At 36.1% G+C, this 18,827-nt stretch overlaps 1 protein-coding gene across 2 annotated transcripts in view; it reads right to left on the reverse strand.

The window, feature by feature from the left end:
* The window catches only part of LOC127847601 (nucleolar protein 58-like), a 50,747-nt gene that overhangs the window by 26,502 nt on the left and 5,418 nt on the right, over positions 1–18,827 (reverse strand). Inside the window, exons 2-7 of one of the 2 annotated variants that reach the window (XM_052379621.1) lie at positions 16,097–16,173; positions 13,053–13,105; positions 12,670–12,794; positions 7,903–8,036; positions 6,265–6,329; positions 1,333–1,467 (exon numbers count right to left, since the gene is read on the reverse strand). In XM_052379621.1, coding sequence (XP_052235581.1) covers positions 1,333–1,467; positions 6,265–6,329; positions 7,903–8,036; positions 12,670–12,794; positions 13,053–13,105; positions 16,097–16,173 — 589 coding nt within the window. The other variant, XM_052379622.1, reaches the window with a different exon arrangement.

The following is an 18,827-nucleotide window of genomic DNA, read 5'->3' on the forward strand; positions in this document are numbered from 1 at the left end:
ACAGGGCCCTCACACTACTTTGGGGGAAGGGGTCCGCAGCCCTTAGGAGGGGGAATTTTCGCGGCGTTTCCCTTTTTTGGGGAATTTTTTACTTACTCTCTCATTATTTCATTTGTACATGTTTGCACTATATTCATTGCATTTTTCATAATTTAGTATGTTTGAAAAAGATTAAATTGAAATAGAATTGAGATATAATAATCATGGAGACACATCTTTCTATTAAAAAAAAAAAAAAAATTTTTGTTTTTTTTTTAGGAGGAATTTTTCCCCCCAAAAGGGGAAAAAAGTATACTTTTCAGGTGGGGGATTTGATAGATTGAGGGCCCTGAAAGAAGAAACATATTATTTAAGATTAATTGTGTCTAAGTCTTTCAAAATAAGAGATAATAACTAATAATTTCATGGTACTGTATTATAATCATTGCAGGTAGCTATCATCCTTTAATTTTATCAATTCATAGACCTTGATAAGGAAAATGTTGACGTTCATTTATGACTTCTACCAGCACTAGTGATAGCAGATGCTACGTCTTTTAACATGTTTTTCAACAGTTGCAATTTTTCCATCAGGCCATTACTGACCATCTTGAAAGCACACACACAAAACTAATAATTTCAGTGTACTGTATTATTATTATAGCAGGTAACAGCCAACCTTTGATTAAATCATAAAACTTGATAAAGAAGATGTTGACTTTCATTCTGAAGATTATCTACCCAAGATGAAGTTAATTTTATTATATTATGAAGTACAAATGTATATTTTAACTGCCGTTGCAAAATGATTCATGCTAGTGGGATCCACATAGACACCTTGTGAAGACAGATCCTAGCAAATAGTAGCCATCACAGTCCAGGACTTCTCCTAGCTAAAAATTTCATTCTAGCATCTACGTTTGTCCCACAATTTTGAACAGTTTGCACTTTTTTTCACAAAAAGGGGGCCAAGGATGCTTCACAAAGATGGGGAAAATAACCCATATGTTTGACAACCTTATTCTCAACGTACCCATATGTTTGACAACTCAATTCCAAACGTACCCTTATGTTTGACAACCTTATTCCCAACGTACCAATATGTTTGACAACCTTATTCTCAACGTACCCATATGTTTGACAACTCGATTCCAAACGTACCCATATGTATGACAACTCGATTCCAAACGTACCCTTATGTTTGACAACTCGATTCCAAACGTACCCTTATGTTTCACAACTCCATTCCAAACGTACCCTTATGTTTGACAACTCTATTCCAAACGTACCCTTATGTTTGACAACTCGATTCCAAACGTACCCATATGTTTGACAACTCGATTCCAAACATACCCATGTGTTTAACGACCTTGGCGAAGGCCTGATTATCCTGCACGATCTTGCCGAGCTCAGGGAAGTGCCAGCCATACCATTCCCGGGCTCTCATAACGTAGTTGTTCAACTCCTTGTCCAAGTCATCCAGCAGCGCTACAACACACACACACCATGTACATTATTGCATACTTTTAAATGCAATTATAAATAATACCTGTACATTTAAAGCTACCTAAGCAGTTTCTATGAGTCTGCAGGGGTTTTTTTTACTAAGAAAGTGACGCCGATATTTTCCCCTACCAGAATTTTTCCCCTAAAAATACCATTTCCCCTCCAAAAAAATAATTTTTCACAAAAATATAATATTTTACCCTCAAAGAAATGTTTTTTTTCTTTTGGGAAGTCGACACTTATCCAATTTGTACCATGTACAACGATCTCGCTCTCTCTCCCGACGAACACTCAAATCTGGGAATCCCAGTGATTCTATATATATAGCTCTTAAATTACGTCATGGAAACCGGGCAACTAATCGTATTAATCATGTGACTATTTTACTGGATTCCGGTCTTGCGCGAGAAGGGTGTTTCGTCAATTAATTACCGGAAATCAGTCGAATTTTCATCTGGGTTATGTGAAAGCCAAGATAAAAACGTTAAAATAGAAAAAAAGTCTCACATTTGGCATTCATACACGAACAAAATAAAACGTTCGGACTCTGAAAATATTAATTGCGTTGACGCATTTTTTAAGAATGAATAATCAAAAACCGTTGAAACCCAGCAGGACTCGGAGGTACATGTAATCAACATATTAATACTGTCGGATTATAGTGAAAGTGAAAGTAGACAATCGGCAGCTGCCGCACCTTTCCCTTCCAATACTGTAGCAGATCTAGATCGTCAACCCATTCATCATGAAATTGAAATCATAAGATTGACATCGTTCCCCGGCCCCAGTTGAAAACATTTCCCATTATAAGATCTACACCTGCAACTTTATTTAGGACTTTGACTTTAATATCATACTTGTTCATGTGTTTAAGAACAAAAAGGTCAGAGACATGCCTCTTTTTCTAAAAAAAACAAACACCTGAAGTCTGTAGGCGAGTTATAGACATTGAAATGAACAGTTTTTATTTTTTCCCCAAATATGTCTCTTTCGCGCTCAATTTTCCCCTTTTACCCAGCGTCCAGCGTCTTCCCCTTTTTCTAAAAAAAAACCCTGGTCTGTTACTAAGACCCATTCCCAAGGCAAAATGGTAAAAAACAAGGGCTGTTTGTAAAACATGCATGCCCCTTTATATGGGCTATAAGTTGTAGTAGCAGCCATTGTGTGAATACGTTTTTTGTCACTGAATACGTTTTTTGTCACTGTGAATGGTGGTGGTGGTGGTGGTGGAAGAAATAGTAGTAGTAGTAGTAGTAGTAGTAGTAGTAGTAGTAGTAGTAGAAGTAGTAGTAGTAGTAGTAGTAGTAGTAGTAGTAGTAGTAGTAGTAGTAGAAGTAGTAGTAGTAGTAGTAGTAGTAGAGTAGTAGTAGTAGTTGTAGTAGTAGTAGTAGTAGAAGTAGTAGTAGTAGTAGTAGTAGTAGTAGTAGTAGTAGTAGTAGTAGTAGTAGTAGTAGTAGTAATAGAGTAGTAGTAGTAGAAGGTGGTGGTGGTGGTAGCAGAAGAAATAGTAGTAGTAGTAGTAGTAGTAGTAGTAGTAGTAGAAGTAGTAGTAGTAGTAGTAGTAGTATTAGTATTAGTAGTAGTAGTAGTAGTAGTAGTAGTAGTAGTAGTAGTAGTAGTAGTAGTAGTAGAGTAGTTGTAGTAGTAGTAGTAGTAGTAGTAGTAGTAATAGAAGTAGAAGTAGTAGTAGTAGTCAGCAATTTTCCTCCTTCTTTATAAAGTACCGGTAAACGGCACTTTCCCAACTACGAAAAAAATACAAATTTCCCATTGCTGTCCTTAAATTCCCAATTAAAGGTAAAAAAAAAAAAAAAAATTTTTTTTTTTTTTTTAAGCAACATTTAGTTAGTTTCCCTTTGCAGCTCTATAGCTTGAACCTAGGTTTATATAATATTGACAGCTTGAACACACTTGGTTATCAATTTTAAAGTATTTGGGAGCAAAAAATCAAATACACCAATTTCCTAATTTGAGGTTTTCACGACTCGATTTTTCCCAATTTTGAGGTTTTCACGACTGGATTTTTCCCAATTGGACCGGTACGGGTACTTTTCCCAATTGGACAAGGAAAATCGCTGGTAGTAGTAGTAGTAGTAGTAGTAGTAGTAGTAGTAGTAGTAGTAGAAGTAGTAGTAGTAGTAGTAGCAGCAGCAGCAGCAGCAGCAGCAGCAGCAGTAGTAGCAGTAGTAGTAGTTGTAGTAGTAGTAGAAGTATGCATTACAAAAAATGCAGTTAGCCTTACATTTGGTAAAATTTAAATATATTACAAGGGAGGCAAATCTGTAACAATAAATTTAAACTTATTGCATTTGTTTCCCCTGTAGTGTATTACCTCCCCTGTCCTGCTTATATTTATATTAATCAACAAAATTAAACATTAACACAATATTTAAAATACAAAATATACAAAAAATCTCATATTCTGATAATATTTTTACTGATCCACTGTATTTTACTAAAAGGATGATGTTTCATTGGACTGATAATTATAGATTGAGGATTACAGACCAGTTGCTTCAGTAATATTGTTCAGAGTGTGCCCTGTTGGCCGCGTATGCATTCTAAAATTATCATTCAAAAAACCATTTTACTATTTCGAGTCACCGTGACCTTGACCTTTGACCTAGTGACCTCAAAATCAATAGGGGTCATCTGCTAGTCATGATCAATGTACCTATGAAGTTTCATGATCCTGCACAAGCGTTCTTGAGTTATCGTCTGACAACCACCTGGTGGACGGACAGACCGACAGACCGACCGACCGACATGAGCAAAGCAATATACCCCCCTCTTCTTTGAAGGGGGGCATAAAAAAACTATTTGAAAAAAGTGTTTTTTAACCAAATAAATGTCTACCGGAAATTATTATTTCTCTTTTTTTACTTTTATACCTCTGTTGCCAGCTGGTATCGTGCTATAAACCTTTGATTAAATGTATATTTATGTAAATTACATTAAAATATAGCAATTTTAAGTGTTGAATGGTTGGTGAAAAGATCTTCTAAAACTCCCCTTTTCACACAAAACAACGCAAAATTCCCCCCTTAAAGGGCCCGGCCCCAATCCCCCAAAGTGTAACAAGGCTCCTGAACTATAATTCTTACAATTTTGTTCTTGTACTTTGACTTTTAATTGATAGATATATTAACTTATTTGTCACATATCAATAGACTTTGTGGGAAATAAATCCTAAACCGGAATTTTCATTTTTACCAAAGACCAGAAAAAAGGTGTGCAATATTCATATAGTATTAAGACATTTGCTGACTTTGCAAGTGTTTCTTTAAAAAAAAAACAGGCACAAGTGATTTTTTTGCTTTTATTTGTTACAGCCTGTGCCATTTGAATTGGGAAAATTAGCACGATAAACCATGAAATTAGGAAAAATAGCGTGATAAACCATGAAATTGGGAAAAATTAAGCATTATAAATATGATTATAAGTAACAGAATTGATATTGTTTTTAAGGGCATGTCCAGGGGGTTTTCCAGCCATTTTGGGAAAAGGAGTCTGGTATTATTTGGATTTTTTTAATCAATAAAAGTGGCAAATTTGGGAATTATTTATTGTCAAAAAGGACTTAATTAAAGTTATATATTTTGTAGGATGTTTAAAAAATAAAGTTGATATATAGAGTTAAGTAATCATAATTTAGTCTTAAGAGACTTCTTTTCTTAAAAAATAAATAAAAACATGTTGTTTTTTTTTACAAATTGGGCTTTTTTTTGGGAAATTTTGGTAAGATTTTGGGGGAAAAGCGTGGAATTTCGCGATTGGGAAGCAGCCGAAAATCGGCTGTAATTTTGAGCAAAACAAGATGCGTTTGTGAAACACAATGTCCCCCTATATGACGTTTGACCTTGTAGGATTACCTTGATCTTGACCCTTCACCACTCAAAATGTGCAGCTCCATGAGATACACATGCATTTCAAATATAAAATTGCTAGCTTCAATATTGCAGAAGTGACATTACATGAGCAATTTTGACCCATATATTTGACCTTGACGGATGACCTTGACCTTGACCTTTCACCACTAAAATGTGCAGCTCCATGAGATACACATGCATGCCAAATATCAAGTTGCTATCTTCAATATTGCAAAAGTATTCATAAAATAAGCGATTTGGGCCACATATATTTGACCTCTGACCTTGAAGGATGACCTTGACCTTTCACTTCTCAAAATGTGCAGCTCCATAAGATGCACATGCATGCCAAATATCAAGTTGCTATCTTCAATATTGAAAAAGTACTCATAAAATGAGCGATTTTGGCCACATATATTTGACATCTGACCTTGAAGGATGACCTTGACCTTGACCTTTCACCACTCAAATTGTGCAGCTCCATGAGATACACATGCATGCCAAATATTAAGTTGCTATCTTGAATATTGAAATACTGCAAAAGTATACATTAAATGAGCGATTTTGACCCATATATTTGACCTTTGACCTTGAAGGATGACCTTGACCTTTCACCACTTAAAATGTGCAGCTCCATGAGATACATATGCATGCCAAATATCAAGTTCCTATCTTCAATATTGCAAAAGTTATTGCAAATGTTAAAGTTGGCGCAAACCAACCAACAAACCAACCAACAGACCAACCAACAGACCAACGGACCAACAGACCAACGGACCAACAGACAGGGCAAAAACAATATGTCCCCCACTACTGTAGTGGGGGACATAAAAATAACTGGGCACAATTTGGCTGTAATTACATATTAAATAAATTTTCAAGCAATAACAAAACATTCAAATTAACTTACAAATGGCTTGAACGATCATTGTATCCACTTTGTCTGGACTGAACTTCAATTTGTAGCGAGACAAACTGTAAAATACAAAAAACAGAGTTACATGAATTTAGAAATCTGCTATTTTCATGCACACACAGCAGTAAACCTTGTTTAGTTTGTATACATTAGTTGATATCCAGTTTCTATCAGCCCTATCATTGCACATCATGTTACAATCAGCCAGTAAAAGGCTCTTGATAGTTTCATCATTTAGAAAACTGGAAATCTTGTTTTAAAGGCCACCAAAAAAAAAAAAAAAAAAAATGTTTTTTAAACCTTTAAATATATAAGTTAACCTGATCAAGTGTAGAAAATAGAACAAGAGATGTGTTTGTCAGAAACACAATGTCCCCTATTGCACCGCTTTTTTTTTACCTTTGACCTTGAAGGATGACCTTAACCTTTCACCACTCAAAATGTGTAGCTCCATGAGATACACATGCATGCCAAATATCAAGTTGCTATGTTCAATATTTCAAAATTTATTGCAAAACTTAACTATATTAAAGTTTAAAATTTTCCACCTTTGACCTTGAAGGATGACCTTGACCTTTCACCACTCAAAATGTGCAGCTCCATGAGATACACATGCATGCCAAATATCAAGTTGCTATGTTCAATATTTCAAAAGTTATTGCAAAACTTTACTATATTAAATTTTTTTAAAATTTACCTTTGACCTTGAAGGATGACATTGACCTTTCACCACTCAAAATATGCAGCTCCATGAGATACACATGCATGCTAAATATCAAGTTGCTATGTTCAATATTTCAAGTTATTGCAAAACTTTACTATATTAAAGTTATACAATTTTGACAATTGACCTTGAATGATGACCTTGACCTTTCACCACTCAAAATGTGCAGCTCCATGAGATACACATGCATGCCAAATATCAAGTTGCTATGTTCAATATTTCAAAAGTTATTGTAAAACTTTACTGTAAGGTTAAAGTTTTGGGACAGAATGACAGACAGAAAGAAAGACAGACAGACAGGCCAAAAACAATATATCCCCGATCTATCGATCCTGGGGCATAAAAATATTGCATAATTAAATTTCCTTGAATTTGTTTTAAAAACAGTAAAATATGCCTAATTGATTATTTAAAACTTTCCCTATTTTCTCCAAAATCCGGCATTTTGTGTGTTTTTTTTCCTCCAAAATACGGCGCTGTGCGCAATTTTTTCCTCTCAAAAAAAGGCCAGGCCCTTTCCCCAAAATCTGATAAAAACCCGTATTTTTGATACTAGGAGGATTGCTTATATTTATTATGAACTACATCACTCACTGTACGAGCATAGATGGCCCAGTGGTCGAAGCAATAAGACTTTTACTCCAGGGGTCAGTGGTGCGAGCCCAGTTGAGGGTTAATTTTTCCTTTCTTTAATTTTATTCTTGTTTTATAACTGGAGCTTTTCAGATCTAATGTTCACATTTATCAATATAAAGCCCATTAATAGCAAACTTCAATACATGCCAAAACCTGTTAAAATGTCCCTTTAAGATATTTATATTTTAGATAGTGTGCAATAAAATGTTCCTTTGTGACCATTTATTGATCGATTTATCATATAATTTTATTTCTTTCAAACACTGGGTTACCTGTGTGCAAGGCCGAGCGCCATGGCAGCCATTTCCTTGGATGGCAGGGTGATGAGGCTGTCCATCTGCTGACGAATACCCCGCATCAGCTCCTGTATGGACGAGTTGGCCACACAGCTGAGGTTGAACTTGTCCTACAGAGGAAGCCACAGCGTAACGCAGCGTGATCAAGCAATCAACATTCATCTCATAAGATATGCACAGCATTCAAGTTTCAACTGTGCTTTTGTCAGTTTGCTTTACGGTGTGGGTGGCGGTGATCTTTCGATGGGGAGTTTTTTAAACTATAATTTTGTTGACTTTGATTATCCCCACGCTTTTTGAAAAAAAGGTGGGGATATTGTGGTGATCTCCGCCGTCCGTCCGTCCGTCTGTCCGTCCGTCCGTCCGTCCTGGCCACTATCTCCTCCTACACTAAAAGCACTAGAACCTTGAAATTTACACACATGGTAGCTATGAGCATATGTGCGACCCTGCACTATTTGGAATTTTGATCTGACCCCTGGGTCAAAAGTTATAGGGGTTGGGGTGGGGCCGCGTCAGAAATTATCACTCATTTTTTTAGGTTATTTTACATTTACTTCTTTATTTCTACACCGATTCACTTCAAATTGATACTGGACCTCACCTATGACAATACGGTCAATCTCAACCATGCATGGCCCCATTCCCAACCCTGGGGCGCCCCGCCCACATAGGCCACACCCACCAAAAATTTCCATTTACTATAATTTTTTCATTTCTACACGGATTCACTTCAAATTGATACTGAACTTTTGTTATGACATTAGGGTCAATCTCAACTATGCATGGCCCCAATCCCAACCCTGGGGCGCCCGCCCACATAGGCCACACCCACCAAAAAATTCCATTTACTATAATTTTTTCATTTCTACACGGATTCACTTCAAATTGATACTGAACTTCTCTTATGACATTAGGGTCAATCTCAACTATGCATGGCCCCATAACCAACCCTGGGGCCCCGCCCACATAGACCACACCCACCCAAAATTGCCTTTACTATAATTTCTTCATTTCTACACCGATTCACTTCAAATTGATATTGAACTTCTCTTATGACAATACAGTCAATCTCAACTATGCATGGCCCCATTACCAACCCTGGGGCGCCCCGCCCACATAGACCACACCCACCCAAAATTGCCTTTTACTATAATTTCTTCATTTCTACACCGATTCACTTCAAATTGATACTGAACCTCTCTTATGACAATACGGTCAATCTCAACTATGCATGGCCCCATTACCAACCCTGGGGCGCCCTGCCCACATATGTCACACCCACCCAAAATTGCCTTTTACTATAACTTCTTCATTTCTACACCAATTCACTTCTAATTGATGATGAACTTCTCTTATGACAATACGGTCAATCTCAGCTATGCATGGCCCCATTACCAACCCTGGGGCACACCTAGGTCAAACATTCGGCGTGGGGATACGCGTCGGCCTCTGCCGCGCCATTTCTAGTTACGTCAGGGCTTGAATTACTTTTTTTTTTCAACTCGCAAAAAATTGCTAGTTGTTAATATTTCAACTCGCATTTTTTATTTCCAACTCGCAATACAAGTTTTCATAATAATGCATCCTTTGGTTGATAAAAAGTGATTGGCGATGTTCACTAAGCACTGAAAGGATGGACCTATGTTTATTTTAACTAAAAACTTCAAAGCAACATTGTAACACAATTGAGTGTAAAGAGTATTTTTTTTTATATCAGTTATATCATCCAAAGTTAATGCCTCGGTCCATATGGGGCGACATCTGGCCTTTTGCTACTGTTGCCACTGATCCACCACCTATTCACAGCTCTGCGTGGCTGGAACCCCTCATTATCTCTGATAGAGATTCGCATTAATTGGTCCATCCTTTCAGTGCTTAGTGAACATCGCCAATCACTTTTTATCCTTTTCATAACAGAAAAGCATCTTTCACACTCAGCATTGCTGAGGGGGTAGAGACCAATCAGATGAATCGCAGAACATCTTACACACATTGCCGTCTTGGTCTCTCTCCGTGTTCAAAGTTATTTTTAGCTCGTCTTCCCATTTCTTAACTGTTTTGGCATTTCTTTTTATCTGGTTCGGCCTCGGCTTTTTTGTCTTCCACAGAGGAGACGGAGGAATTCGCCACAAAAAAGCTAGTTATTTTTTTAGTAGACGACATTTTTGAGTTTTTAAATCGTCTGCTAAACGTGTTCCGTCTATTTATAAGAATGAGGAATTAACGAAATGAGCTTCGTTTTAAAAAAAACTTCATACTGAATAACTATCGCCAATTTTCACTTAAGAAGGGAATAACATACTTTCAATTGCAATAATATAATTTTCAATGTTCTTTACTAACTATATCGGCAGAAAGATACAGTGCAGAGCGTAAATATATTTTAAAAAATATTTCGTAAAATTATTTCTGCTAGAACGGAAGTAACCGCTGAAATACATTATGCAAATTAGGGTAATTCCAATTTTCAGATCTATTTTTAGATCGAAACTAGACGGGGTTTAATTATTTTCGTACTTGGTCGGAAGACTTTCGATCGGCGAACAAATCTTGTATTTAATCCAAGATCTTTAAGCACCTTGTTTGTTTTTTCCCCAACTCGCAAAAAATGGCGAGTATCTAAATGTTGCACTCGCATTTTAGACGTGTTTTTTAAAATGTACTCGCAAATGGCCTGTTTGCGAGTGCTTAATTCGAGCCCTGTACGTATCAATTTTCAATCGTCATCAAACACTTTTCTACAAAAGCTCCTTGTATCACGCTCAAACTAGGTTTGATAAATCAGAATCAACAAAGGCTTATGATAAGAATAGTCTTTATTAAGTTACCCCCCCCCCCCCCCCACAATTTCACTTCAATGTTGCATCAATCTCATAGACTTAACAAGAGCACCGCATAACGGGTGCCACGCTCGGCTGTGGGTGCAGTTTTGAATAAATTTAAACTTGACAAATTATTTTTTTTAGAGGTCAGTGACCTTGACCTTTGACCTAGTGACCCAAAAATGGGTGGGTGTGGCATGTAGAACCCATCAAGGTGCAGCTACATATGAAGTTTCAAAGTTGTAGGTTGAAGCACTCTGATTTTAGAGCCAATGTTCAAAACCTTGACAAAATGTTAAGGTTTAAGCAAGACGCAGACACGACTGACACGACACGACGAGCTGGCTATGACAATACCCAGGGCTCGACACTTACAGTGGTCCGTTTACCCGGGTCAGTAAAAAATAGGGAGGACCAGTGAAACTAGAAATTTGGTTGATCCGTCGGACCAGTTAAAAATCCTGGCCAGCTTATTGTGAAATACTGGTGGAAAGCCGTTTTCATCAATAAAACAACTTTATATGTTCATAATAAACCGATAATTTCATAATTATTTTATGGGCTGACTCGAGACTGGGATAAATATAGCAACATATTGGAAATTCTAATTTTCCAGATGCCCGGATTACAAAAACCTTTGTCGGATCAAAAAATTGATTTGCGTTCCACAAATGTGTCCTTATTACGCCATTATCATTACACAAATTAACATAAAATTCGAAGCTTTCAGATAGAGAAATGAACAAAATGGTATTTATTATTTTGAAAACGCAGCAATAATCAGCCTTTTATCAATCCTAGAACCATCAGAATATACTTTGATTACTGTGCGAATTTACACTGGAGGGCACAGGATAATGTTTCGATATTGCCGGTGAGTAAACTTGTGTATTTTCAAGATTACAACTTTTCGCAATGTGGAATTTTATTCCGAGGGTGGTTGAACCTTCGCCTAAAAAAACCTAAAACTAATAGTTTTCTTTTTATGCACAATACATATTGAATAGTTCGGAAAGTAAGTTGAAATTTAGGTAAAATAACAGACATTATCGGACCACTTGAAATCTTGGAGGACCAGTAATTTCTGAAAGCTGGTGGTCCTTTGGGTCAGAAGGTAAAAACTTTGTGCCAACCCTGCAATACCTCGGGGGTTTTCTCCGAAAACAGCGGAGCTAAAAAATCTTTGGAATTCCACTAATTGGCAGAAAATTCTCAACCCTGTAAGTTCCTATTTCCAACCCTGTTGAAAAGGAAAACAGTTGTTGTTTTTTTAAATAAATAATTGTAAACAGGTTCCCATTTTCAAAACAAAACCAAACTCATTGTAACGCTTGTTACAGTGTTTTTTTCATTCAAAATCGGGTCCGGTAACTGGACCCTTTCCCAATGGGAAAAAGTATATATTTTTCCCAATGGGAGCTAAAAATTCCCAATGGATGGTTTCCAAAAAAAAAAAAAAAAAATTTTTTTTATTTTATTTAGATCTCAATATTTTGTTCATCTCCCATCCATAAAAGTTCAACCTTAGTAAATATAATACTGGACACACTTGTATCCTCAATTTTGAAGCATTTTTTAGCAAAACAATAACAACACTAATTTCCCAATTTTAGTCAAAACAACGCGAATTTTCCCAATCCAAAGGAACCCGGCCCCATTCCCAAAATGGTGAAAAAAACACTGTAACATAGTCGATAGTTAACAATTTTCCAACAATATTTACTCCTGATACTGCTATCATGCATGCCATCTTACCTGAATCAGATCAAGTTTACTCATACATACTCTCATAATTCATACACAAACCAAGAAGACGGACGGATACATATGCCAGTAAACGTCCAGTCCCTAGGATATGTAGTTTGGACTATCACATGTTAAAATCACCGAGCATGTATTGAGTAATGGCTTGCCACACCTTGATCGCGCTGCCCAGTTTTGCATCGGCCACTGCAAGCTCTTCATGCGCGTCAGAGGCCACTACTTTCTTGAGCAGGGACTTTAAGGATTTGCTCATTTTACCCTCCACTGTTGCCGTGGCAGCTACAGAACATAGAATCTCAAGTCATTGCATTGAACAATATATGGTAAGGCTTCGTGAATCTTATTACAATTAAACATTTCTACCTGTTTTAACAGAATTGTCTTTTTTCATGTACATAAATTGTTACAGCTAAGTTTTTTTGTTTTGTTTATAAGAGTAAAACTGAAGCCACAAAAAAGTAAGTATTACTTGCATTCTTAAGCGTATATAAATGGTAAAATACATTTAAACGAAATGCATTTTACAAGCAACTGTACCTGCAAGAGCTTCTGTTGTGTCTTTAAATTTCTTGAAGTGTTTTAGCTTCAATCTGGAAAAAGCAAGTTTTTAAATCTAATGTAATATCTCTATTACACTTTTCTTAAACACAGACTTGCAAACAATGTCACATATCCAAAACCCATAAATATACTAACATACTATTTATATTCTTAAAGTTAGGCAACACAACTAACAAGAAATGACATTGGGTAAAAAATTAAATCTTTCAAGGCCAAACACATTTTTTTTTATAATTATTAAATACTTCGCAACATTGTCTTCATTGAAATACAGTCAAGAGGGTTATCCATGTGTAAACTATCGAAAATGACCTAAAATTTTCCCGATCAAGGGGGGGGGGGGGGTCACGGCTATGCAACACCCAACATAAAATTTCGGCAATAATTAATTCTAAAATCATAAGATATCTGCACAAAATGCAAAAAATGTCTTTTATGCACTCAAGATTTTTGCAAATGTATTTAAATAACTTACGATATGTGCAAAATAAAATTCTTAATGGTGTGTTTTCATTCTGTCCAGCCCATGTGTAAACCCTTTTAAACCACATTGATCCTGTACTCAGATAATGATATAATTTGATAATCTTGGACATTTCTTATTCTGAAACCTTGAATACGGGTTTTCAAGCATAGTCCGTTTCCTTTTTCATTGGGTATGTGCACAAATAAGTAATTACTCTATGTTTTCTGACACTTTTAAGTTTTCGGACACCCCCGTTTTTAGCAAAAAGAATTATTTTTCGTGACTCAATTTTCGGACACACAAGTTTTCGTCCTCCATAATTAATGTCTGTAAGTTTTTGAACAGTATATTTTACAGTAGTATTTTACCAAATTTCGGTCCTGTTTTCGATATCTAATGACACTTTGATCATGGGGTTTTACAACCAGATTAACATCATGCATGCCCAAGGGCAACGGACCATTACGTCATTTGCGTTATTTTGTAAATAACCATGTAAACTGCTATTAAAGAATGGTTTCGCCCAATAGCATTTGAATTGATGCTGTATTAAGGAAGCAGTATGTTTAATGTTACCAGGTATATATCTTTGTTCCATATTATTTCAATAGACAACAACTATCGGAAATGAACACACACAAATTCATGGGTTTTTTTATTGCGTTAGTTACAGGTTCATACTAGTGAGTATCGGTACATCACATGCTCATCTTTGAACTCGTTGGTCAAAGTACAACCTTATAGTAACTTTCTGTAAAATAAATTAACATGGGTGAAAGTAGGAAATTCCCAAAATACTGAAAATAAAATCTGGGGGCCGATAGGGCCCCCGGTGGGTCCAGGGCAAAGGGCCCTGGCTAGGGGTCCAGGGGGGCCTCCGGCCCCCGGAAGCTCCTGCATTTTAGCTTATTTGAAACAAAGAAATCACTTCTCCTAAGCTTAAAGACACCTGTATTTTTAAGTGATTCAAAACAGAAAAAACAGTTAGTTTGGCTAGAATATATCACAATTTATTTCTTAAACATTTCATGTAGATCAAATGTGATAGGCAAAATCTTTAAGATAACACTAAACTTTCTCAACTATATACAAATATTTACAGTATAATATAGATCAATTAACATGTTATAGCAATACATTTTCTGTCTTGTATTTTTAAGTAATTTGTTTTTATATCTTATTTAGTTATTTACTAATGATTAGATTTACACGTCCGGTAATTTTTCACATGCGTAACGTTCTTGGCATGAGACTTAAACGCCTTTTTCCCATTTGATTGGTACTTGATCGTTTTGAAACAGATATCACAATATCATATGCGCTACCCGGAATGATTTTTTGTTTGTTTGTTAAACCAATCTCCCCATTTCTCTCCACGAGAGTCTCTTTCATGGAGCCATTCTCATCGCCACTTGTTTTTCACATCACTTTCAAGTTCTTTTTTTGTCGAACCCCGGAAGCAAATACATGATTTGATCGTGTTTTTTTGGTTTCGGAAGTAGTTATTTTGACTTGTCCGCCATATTTTTTTGAGAGATAAGACGATTTCTATTGGTTAACCGATTTACGTAAACCAATCAAAACGCTTTTTTGGAAACCGAGTCAGATTCCCGATTAACTTCGAGTTATTCCGTGCGGTAAACCATTTCATAGACAAAGGAATCGTAAATTATCGGCAGATTTCGCCAGAATATTCTAATGAGGTGACGCCACGCTGCCTTCTGCACGCGCGGAGGGTCTTGCGGGAGACATGTTATTTCGGGCGAATAGTGCCCAGAGGGATAGAACGATTCACGAGAAATGAAAGAGCAATACGCCGAGGGGGATAGACTAATAGAGAAGCAATGGCCGCGTCGAATCTATAATTAGATATGGGTTAACAGAACAGTGGGAAACCAATTTATCACGTCTGGAATCGAGCGCATTTTGTTTATCGGCATTGCTGGAGACATGGCCTACCCCCCCCCCCCCCCCCTAACAAAATCTCATCGGATTTACATGATTCACGAAAACGACCTCTGAGAGGCCAAAAAATACGGAATTCCGTATGAATACGGAACACTTTCACCCATGAATTAAGCACGTGCTTAAAATTATTTAAATTGCAGTAAATGTAATTTATACTATACGGCATGGTATTTTACAAGCATGTGCTATTACCGGTAGTCGTTGATACAATTGACGTTATTTTCTGACACTTCAATTTTTGACGAAGTTTTCGGAAACCTGTATTTTGTGTATATTTTTTTGTATCTAAGTTTTCGGACACGTTTTTTTTTAAGTGTCCGAAAACATAGAGTAATTACGGTATGACATTTCAGTAGATTTTTATTTTTAGAAATAAGTGTTTTATGATTTTTATATCTGAATTTTCTTTTATAAACATCTCACAAAGTTATAACTATAATTTATATGATTTTCTTTTCCAAAATGGCCAGGAAAAGGCTAGATGTGTCAACATTTGTTGATATTTTGTTTTTCAATTCAGTGCATTTGGTCGATAATTTTTTTCCTTTCAACAAAATGGATTGAAAAAACCCTGAAATATACGTACAGCTCATTAGCAGTGTCTGGTGATTCAAAGTCTAAGTACAGGTTTTCACTCTCCTTTAACTTCTTCTCATTCAATAGCTGAAAATAAAATAGCATACATGTTGGGACTACACAAAACAAAGCTGTCAAAAAACACTATATTTGTCTTTCCTTGTTCTTGTCAGAGTTTCTGGTTTCGTTTTATTTTCTAAAACAAGGTCTGATAATATAACGTGCTTACATGTTTAATTTTATTACAATAACTTATTATGCTATTGAGAAGAAACAATTTGGTATAGAAACTAAGCATGACTTTTCCTTCAAATGCCCCATATATAATCTTCCGATACAAGACATCTTTTTTGACATTTCATAACAATAACTGGACTTGTGGTAAAATTAAGTTTCGAATATATGCTTTTTAAATAACTGTGACCGTGAACCCACCCATCCCATTAGAAACAAGATAAACATTCTGACCAAATTTCATCAAGATTGGATGAAAACTGCGACCTCTATTGTCTATACAAGGTTTTTCTATTATTTCACCTAGTGACCTAGTTTTTGACCCCAAATAACCCAAATACAATCCCAACCCAGATTTCACCAAGATAAACATTCTGCAGGGGTGGCGAAATCAAATGTCCGAGTTGCCCGAGTCGTACATTTGCTTGTCTGGGCAACTGATTTTTTTCAATTAAGTTGTCCATGGACAACAAGTTTTTTAAAAGTCGTGTCCAGGTATACAAAAAAATACATAATAAACAACATTGTATTAAAGCTGTAATTAAGTTTTTACAAACCGGATATTGACATGCGATTACATTGTCAGTGCTATTTGCGGAGCAATCAGGCTAAAATACGGGCACTCTCCTGCGCAGTGATCTCCCTTATTCTAAAAGAGACCAGGAGCATGCCGCATTTTAAACATTCGGCCCGACTGTTAGACAGTGTACAGACTGGTTTCTTTATTTTTACAATCAGACGGAAATAAAAAGTATCAAAGTAAGATCATTAAAAATGGTCTACCTTGTTATTTAAGACGACTTTAATGGTAAAAATGAAACATTTAGTTTTTTTAAATCTTCAACAACGGAGCAGAAACCCGAAGCTTTGAGCAGTCCACCTCCCAAAAAAACTAGGAAAGATTATGATAAAAAATATGATCTAAGTAAACGCACCAGAACTTTTCAAGAAACTTGGCTCACAGATTTTCAATGGTTGCCAGTTGATGATAATGAATGATGAAAATTCCCAATTTCCAAACACTCAGAATAATATCATTATTCTGCAACCGCACCATATCATATACACTACGCGACCCGTGATTTTTGCCGCGATTCTCGCATCACCGCAATCGATGCAACGTGACAAATCGCGGTGTTTCCGAGCGACAAGAAAATTTGGGTGATGTCTCGGCGACCGTCACCCGATGTATCTCGCTGTTGTGCATTCAGCGCAAATCAGCGCGAATCACCGCGTACCACTGTGATTCCCCCATTTAAGCGATTTACGTTGAGGGTTACACTACATTACATTGTACATGCAACATATATGTATACACTTACATTATACATTGCAATAATAAAGCTTTTGTTGTTGTTGTATACAATGGGCGTATAAGCTTAAATACTCCTGTTCCAACATGAACTTGATGAAGTAATGTCGGAAGCTTTAACGGCTCCAAATTAATAGAACAGCACAGAATGATCATGCAATAATTATTGAACATTACATGTAAACATTATTTAAATAATTGCATTAGCAGAATGTTTATAAACACTTACAATCAATTATATTCCAGGCCCGAATACACTAACACTGTTACAATTCCATATTGTTGCCATATACATGTAGCGTAGCACTGTGTAAATTGAAAGTTGCATAGTGTTTCGTCATTGGTCGGTTATAAATACCTTGTTTCCCTATACATGGTATTTGATTTAGACGAAACTAATTATTTGGTAATTTACGAGAAATATGATATAAGTTTTCCTTTTAAACTTTGATCTGACCGTGTGTGTTAATTGACGTTATTAATTATGTTTATACTTATTTTTGCATTTCATTAAGAATTATAACGTGTAGCCCTTTTGTTAACAGTGTTTAGCAAAATATTCGCGCCTTAAGGCACAGAAAATTGTTTAAGTAACACTTTCATTTAAAGTTTAAATGTAATCGGTAGATTACGTCTAATTATTTGGACTAGATTATGCTATACTTATTTATTTTCTGTTTCAGGCTCCAATGCGGATAACTCGTGTTACTCGCGTTACTTTCGGAGCGTTGTACATACATTCACAATGCTTGATAAGCCGGAAATCGGAAATACATTACTGTTCTATTTTTTCAGTACATGCAGGGTTCGACACTAAGGCACGTCCGACAGACATTGTCTAGTAAGATCGGTGGTCGGGCTAGTAAACTGCCGGCTAGCTTGTCCGACTGGTCGTACATAAATAATTAAAAAAATCTATACTTATTCATATAACTATAAATAACTGCTGTGAAAACTTTACTTTTAATTTGTAAACTTACTATCGTATCCATTATTTACATGTAAAAAAAACACAAGTACATTTAAATAAACGCGGAGCATTCACATGATTCATCGCTATTTTTAGACGCAAAGGAGAGCTTCCTGCAGAAATTGCTTGTTTCAATTGGTCAAGTTGTCATGAGTATTAATGATTTTCTGCAGTGTCGTAAAACTGTAGAGCATGATTTTACGACTTCTATCTAAATCGGTATCG

The sequence above is a fragment of the Dreissena polymorpha genome, chromosome 10 (genome assembly GCF_020536995.1).
Source record: "Dreissena polymorpha isolate Duluth1 chromosome 10, UMN_Dpol_1.0, whole genome shotgun sequence".
Lineage (NCBI taxonomy): Eukaryota > Metazoa > Mollusca > Bivalvia > Myida > Dreissenidae > Dreissena > Dreissena polymorpha.